The 7,490-nt window shown below is 41.8% G+C and overlaps 1 protein-coding gene across 1 annotated transcript in view; it reads right to left on the minus strand.

Moving 5' to 3' along the window:
* LOC135219105 (mRNA export factor Gle1-like) overlaps positions 1 to 4,955 on the minus strand; it is a 137,541-nt gene extending 132,586 nt beyond the window's left edge. The window contains exon 1 of the mRNA XM_064255547.1: positions 4,692 to 4,955. Coding sequence (XP_064111617.1) covers positions 4,692 to 4,805 — 114 coding nt within the window. The 5' untranslated portion in view covers positions 4,806 to 4,955. The remainder of the gene's footprint in view (positions 1 to 4,691) is intronic.
* Between the last annotated feature and the right edge of the window lie 2,535 nt (positions 4,956 to 7,490).

A 7,490-nucleotide genomic window follows, 5' to 3' on the forward strand; every position in this document is an offset into this window, starting at 1 on the left:
TAGAGAAAAACACTTCTCATATGTCACACGAACGTCTTTCAAGTAATGAGATGCAAATACTGAGTTGCATCTCCAAAATGTCGTATCTATGATGTTTTTTATTTTTTAAGCGACATATTCTTATGAAACGAGAGAGACGTCGCTACAGCTCTCACTTCATGAGCTTTAACTCTCAACAGTTGTAACTGTTCGTCAGGACAGACCTTATGAGCGTCTGTAATGACGTTTTCTCACAAAGAATGCCAGCGCATTCTTGGACATCAGTCTTGTGGGGTCTTTTACCGCGCACCAAAGACCTTGTCTAAGCCTCCCATCTGCTGCTTTCTCGAAGGTAGAACTTCAGACCTCGTACAGGGCAAATAGAGAAAAACACTTCTCATATGTCACACGAACGTCTTTCAAGTAATGAGATGCAAATACTGAGTTGCATCTCCAAAATGTCGTATCTATGATGTTTTTAAGCGACATAGTTCTTATGAAACGAGAGAGACGTCGCTACAGCTCTCACTTCATGAGCTTTAACTCTCAACAGTTTGTAACTGTTCGTCAGGACAGACCTTATGACGTCTGTAATGACGTTTCTCACAAAGAATGCCAGCGCATTCTTGGACATCAGTCTTGTGGGGTCTTTTAATTTACTACCGCGCACCAAAGACCTTGTTTTCTAGAAGGCCTCCCATCTGATGCTTTCTCTGAAGGTGAACTTCAGAGCTCTTACAGGGCATAGAGGACCTCTCTGCTTCCTCTGCCTACGAGACTCGATATGCCTTTGACTTCGAATGACTTAGGCCAGGGATTCGTGGGATTCTCGTTTTAGCTAAAAACAGGGTCTTAAACGAGCAAATAGCTGAGTCTTCCCTTGAATCCTACTTTTATCCTGCAGAGCATGTAATTCACTAATTCTCTTTGCCGTAGTTAAAGATAATAGGAATAGGCATTTTCTGGTGATGTCTCTAAACGATGCCAGATGAGGAGGTTCGAATCTTTCAGATGAAAGAAACTTGAGGACTACGTCTAGGTTCCAGTTCGGAGGTACCGGTTCCTTCGACTTTGAAGTCTCAAATGACCTTATGAGATCGTGGAGATCTTTATTATCTGCCAGATCTAATCCTCTATTCCTGAAGACAGCAGAGAGCATACTTCTGTATCCCTTTATTGTGGATACAGCTAGAAGAGATTTTTTCTCTCAGGAATAGCAGGAAATCAGCAATTTCCGCTATAGAGGTAGTGGAGGAGGACAACTTCTTGGATCTACACCACCTTCTAAAAACCTCCCACTTCGATTGGTATACTTTAGCGTAGTGGAGGTTCTGCGTGCTCTCGCGATCGCGCTTGCAACTTCGCGAGAAAAGCCTCTCGCTCTGACAAGTCTTTCGATAGTCGAAAGGCAGTCAGAGCGAGAGCGGGGAGGTTTTGATGGTACCTCTTGAAGTGTGGTTGTCTGAGAAGATCCGTCCTTCTTGGTAGGGATCTTGGAAAGTCTACGATCCCCTCTACCACCTCCGTGAACCAATCTTGGGTCGGCCAAAAGGGGGCTATTAACGTCATCCTCGTCTCCTTTGACGCCACAAACTTTTTCATTACTAATCCCAGGATTTTGAAAGGGGGAAAAGCATATACGTCTACTCGAGACCAATTTAACAGGAAGGCGTCTACCATAAGTGCTCTTGGATCTTCCACGACCGAGCAAAAGACTGGCAGCCTTTTGGAAATGAATGTGGTGAAGAGATCCACATGAGGTGTCCCCCACAGCGACCATAGATCTAGACACACTTCCTCGTGTAGGGTCCACTCTGTATGAAGGACCTGGTTCCTCCTGCTGAGTCTGTCCGCCCTCACATTCTTTACTCCCTGTACGAACCTTGTCAGAAGGGAGATGTTCCTGTGAGACGTCCAAAGCAATAGGTCTCTCGTCAGTTCGTAAAGGAACGAGGAGTGAGTCCCTCCCTGTTTTCGAATGTAGGCAAGTGCGGTGGTGTTATCCACGTTTACTTGCACTATTTTGTTTGACACCAGAGGTTCTAGACTCTTCAAAGCCAGATGCACGGCGAAGAGCTCTTTGCAGTTTATGTGCCAAGTCACCTGCGCTGGTTCCCAGGTGCCTGACACCTCTTCTGAGCCTAATGTCGCTCCCCAACCTTTCTCCGACGCGTCGGAGTACAACACTAGGTCTGGGTTCTGTGTTTTTAGAGAGATCCCTTTGTTCTCTTTAGGTCCTCCAAGCACTGTCTCTCTGATCTGGCCCTGATGAGCCAGTCGTCCAGATACAGAGAGATATTTACTCCTTTGAGGTGAAGAAACCTCGCCACATTCTTCATCAGGCTTGTGAAGACCTGAGGAGCTGTGGACAGGCCGAAACACAAGGCTCTGAACTGAAAGATCCTTCCCCCCGTCATGAAACGGAGGTACTTCTTCGATGAAGGGTGGATCGGAACGTGAAAGTAGGCGTCCTGGAGATCTAGAGACACCATCCAATCTCCTTGTCGTAATGACGCTAGGACTGAAGCAGAAGTCTCCATGGAGAACTTCTCCTTCTGAACAAATTTGTTCAGAGAGCTGACGTCCAGTACTGGTCTCCAGCCTCCCGAGGCTTTCGCAACCAGAAAAAGGCGATTGTAAAACCCCGGGGAGTTTTGATCCAGTACTAGTTCTATCGCTCTCTTGTCCCCCTACCTCTCTTCTCCAGAGCCTTCCTTCTTGCGGGAGGTCTGGAGGTCGGACCACCTCGAAAGGGCTGAACTGATGTACTAGGTCCTTTCTTGTCAGATGCAGAAGCAGGCTTCTTCTTCCTTGCTGACTGCGTCAGAAGATCCTGAGTCGCCTTCTCAGTTAAAGAATGAGCAATGTCCTTCACTAACTGAGAAGGGAACAAAAAGTCAGACAAAGGCGAATACAGTAGCGCTGCCCTCTGAGCGTGTGAGACTGCCTTGGTTAAGAAGGCCCCATATACAGTCCTCTTCTTTAGAAGACCTGCTCCAAACAATGAGGAGATTTCAAAAGCGCCATCCTGTACCGCTTTGTCTATACAAGACAATATGCATAACAGGGCTACAGGTTCGATTCCTTCCGAATCATGGGCTTTCTTGGACATCACCCCAAGGGACCAATCTAAGAAGTTGAAAACTTCCAATACATGAAAGAGTCCCTTGAGGAGATGGTCCAGTTCAGAAATTCCCCACGTAATTCGTGCCGAATTGAGACCTTGTCGACGTGAAGCGTCAACTAAGGTCGAAAAGTCTGCTTCCGACGTAGACGGGAGAGCAATACCCATATTCTCTCCCGTCTGATACCAAATGCCTCTTTTACCAGCTAATCTCGCTGGAGGCATGCAGAAGACTGTTCTCACTAAGTCTTTCTTAGACTTCATCCATGAGTCTAAGGATTGTAAGGCCCTCTTCATAGCAATGTTGGTCACAGAGGTATTGGAGGAGGACAGCTTCTTCGATCTACACCATCTCCTAAAGACTTCCCACTTCGATTGATAGACTCGCATCGTTGAAGACCTGCAGGCTCTAGCGATAGCGCTTGCAGCTTTGCGAGAAAAGCCCCTCGCTCTGACGAGTCTTTCGATAGTCGAAAGGCAGTCAGAGCAAGAGCGGGGAGGTTTTGATGATACATCTTGAAGTGGGGTTGTCTGAGCAGATCTGTTCTGTTTGGATAATTTCTTATGGTGCGAAAACAGAGGCCCAGGGACCGAAAACGATTGCGTCACACTACAGCGATAATCCGGCAGTTAAACATCTTCATATATCCAAAAAGTAAATAATAAAGATATATATGTGCATTACGATTATAACAATTACATGAATATCTGATAATCTGCATGAATAACTGGTAAACTGTTCTGCAAAAAAGTTGAGTAGAGCAATTATTTGCAATAGGTACGAAAGCCAAGATGTCGTGACGTCATAATACAGGAGTTAATCGAACGTTCTAATTCCAAAAAATAATTACTTAAATTTGAGTCAGAATCGAGTTACTTTTTCAATAACGAATATTTTCAAATTAATCATCATAAATATGTAAAATATTGATGTTTTACTATTTATTAAAAAAATTATCGAAGTGCACTCTTCGTCGTCTTCTTCTACAAAACAGTTGTTTACTCGGTGAGGAAAAGTTTTCCGATTGTTGTGATGAAAGTGCCCCAGCGTCTGTGGGTACAAGTGGTGTGCGGATTTATCACAGGAAATGGTTAGTTTATTGACACAAGCGACTCCGTAAACATCGAGATGGCGTCAATCTTCTAAATACTTCAAGTTGTAAGTAAAAATATTGAACGCGTTTTGGTGAGATTTGCACTACGTTTGATACCGTTTTCACTACCCTCTGTTTAGAATCTTAAAATTTGGCCTTAATTTCTAACTTTGGAGAAAATACTTACTTCGAAAGGAGAGTAGAGGTCTTTAGCTCCGTTTCTCACCAACAAGAAGTCGCGACTGATGCCCATCTCCGATGTCAGGACGCGTTATAATGTACTTTTTTTGGGATTGTCCAAGCTGATCGTACATGGTCCACTCTGGACCCTACGGTTTTTTACCCTAGGCTATACAAACATTTCTAGTATTCCTTTATTTTCACAGAGCACACAATTAAAGCAACAGGGTTGGAGAAAATAATGTAAGATGAGTACCTAAGCTAGCCTAAATGATGCTAAGGATTAAGCCCAGCCATAGGCCTATCAAGCTTACCTCTGGGTTATCTGGTCCGAAATCTTTAGGCGGCTTGTGCCAATGGGTCAAATTTTTGCTAGTATTTAGAGCACTCAATACGTTTTTTAGGTCTGTTGGATCTTCTGATGCCATATCTGAGTGAACCTAAAGTTCTTCGCAAAGTTCAGGATTGCAACATTCAACACTTCAACATAAATCTACTCCACTGTCAACTTGAACTAAAAATAAATGTAAACATTTGTATTGTGGGTCTCCCTCTCTTCTTCTTTGGCGGAGCTTTAGTAGTAGTAGTAGTAGTGGGAGCTTTATGACGAGTCAACGGACACGAGCGTGAAAAGGGCTTAATGACAATAATTACTAATTGCATTTCCTTCTCCACACGAAAATTCTGATACTATGGGACACTATTATTCGACTCAAGTAATTTCCATAATATACTGATAACTCGTGTGAAGTTTTTTTTAGAGGATTGGGATACTTCTGGAAATTATTTACATAGCTGAGATGAAAGTCTAGATGGGTGGGGGACTTCAACCAGAGACCTAAATAAGGGTCTCTGGTAAGGACTAAGGAGCCTGTGTGAAAAGTATTCTGACATTAGTGAATCAACAGGATACACGAAAACACGTGCACTACTGGTGGGTTAGTTGCAATTGTGATTTTGTGAGTTTTAGTTGCGATTTTGTGTTTTCCTTCGCCACTTGACCAGTTTGTAGTCTCTCTTGTTAAGTGAGTGACCACTGCTGCGTGGCCTTTTGTAAATATTCTTTTGATACCTCTGGCCTTTTGCAAATATTCTTTTGATAGCCTCTCGAGGTTTTATTCTAGCCTTTTGTGACTTTTGGCACAGTTTTCTATGAACTACCTCTAAATAATTTATGATGTTTTGACATTACTGATGATGCCATCGAGTTTTGACAGACTACTTGTACTTGCACGACAGAAAGTAACGTGTACAAAATAAAAACTCATAATCATCCTATGGAACCTCCCATATGGGAGTTACTATATGGTGCACGGTAGGCAGTACTAAAGGGATTATGCAGCATCCCTTCGTCCTTTAATTGAACCCAGTTTTTAACCATGTACTGTATCTCTATTCCTGTTTCCGTCTTTCAGTCCTGCTGTCGAACCTTTCTAACTAATTTTAGTGCAACTGTGGATATTTTCTCCCAGTTCCACCTTTATATCCCTGTATTTCATCTCTTTTCTTTTCTGGATCTTTTCAATTTGCTGTCCAACCACACTAACTCCCTCTTTTCATTTTCGTAAATCAGTCAATCTTAGAACATTAAGAAGAGAATCTCCAATGATGTGTGTTATGATAGGCCCTATTTCATACATGTGCAATTGGATTGTCAAATGCCCTACAGAGACATGACGTAAAGATCAAGTTATTTGTGGACGTTACACTATCATACTTCTCCATAAAGTTAGATTTTAAGGAAGGTAGCTGAGACACCGAAGAAAAGGGAGCAGGCTCCCACGAGATGCTCGATGTGTCAAAGTTAACCGGTCACTAGTGACGGCAGGACTGTCTACTCTACAAAACACATTTGAAGTGCAAATCTTGACGTTGGTTTATTTATGTGGTTAAGATGCCCGTGATCAAATCCTTCATTCTTCTAGTCCCGACGTTATCGAGCATCTAGTTAGTCTCCACATACATAATTTGACAGTTCTGTTTCCTTTGTATTTTCAGTGGTCTGCATAGCATTACTGTACTTATTTTCTTGGTCTTTTTAGATGTCTGCATGTCACTTTACTCAAATGATCTATATTTATGTTCGCTTAATTACTTTTGATTATCTAGTTGTTCTGGGATAATCATTCTATACCCAGCCAATTTTCCTAACCCTTCGTTTAGGATAAAATTCATGTGCAGTCGATCCTGTCAATTATTTATGATCTCTCTTTTAAGTTGTTGCACAGCCAGGATTCTTTTAGTATTAAGGAATCGACATGACATAGTATTTTCTTCCTTTCCTTGGTCAGTTGGGTTCGTTTATTCGTGCTTCTTTGTATTGCAATTTCGATCTACGTCCTGTGAACCTTGGCTAAGCATACGTTTTATATCATTAGGATAAGTCTTGTAACCGGTGGCATTTCCTTCATTTTAAGGATTCAATTCGTTTTGGAGATTTGTGCTCCCAATGCCCAAATTTTTGGTATTCAAAGCATTGTGTTAGGTATTATTTGAAATAAACATTGCAATACTCACCTAGTAGGTTATAGCTTTCCATCACGTATCCCTATGTTCCTCTTCATCTGTTGTGAATGTTTTATGTTGTGTTTCTTAGACCTCTGGTATTAGAGTTTAACTTTGAAAACGTTAAGCAATTTTCTTCTTTTACTAAGCATTTTAGCCCCCGGTTATTATCTTTTAATATTCGACGATATTCTCTTCGTCAGCCTGGACATTTGCCGTCAAGGTCTTCAGGGTCTGTTTTTCTCTTTAACAGATGTACTGTTTGTTACTTCATTTTATTCTGAACGTGTCTTTAGTAGTTTGTGTCATTTTTCGAAGTTAGAAAACACTTGACGTTCTTTCTGTTAAGTAGCTTTCGCTGAATAATCATGAATAAAATCTACTGGTTTTACTACTTAAGTATTCGTTTTAGCTTTATTTTTTTTTCTGCATAACTCTTTTTTCGGATCTGGAATCATATTTCCTATTTGTTTCCTTATGGCAATTCTCTCCATTCATCATTGTAGACTTCTCCATCATCGAGCCGATTTTATTTATCACTCTTGAGAAAGATCTTAACCGCCGCTTCATTATCATCTGGTGTCATTAAATATGGGATCCATTACCTT

The sequence above is a fragment of the Macrobrachium nipponense genome, chromosome 1 (assembly GCF_015104395.2).
Source record: "Macrobrachium nipponense isolate FS-2020 chromosome 1, ASM1510439v2, whole genome shotgun sequence".
Classification (NCBI taxonomy): domain Eukaryota; kingdom Metazoa; phylum Arthropoda; class Malacostraca; order Decapoda; family Palaemonidae; genus Macrobrachium; species Macrobrachium nipponense.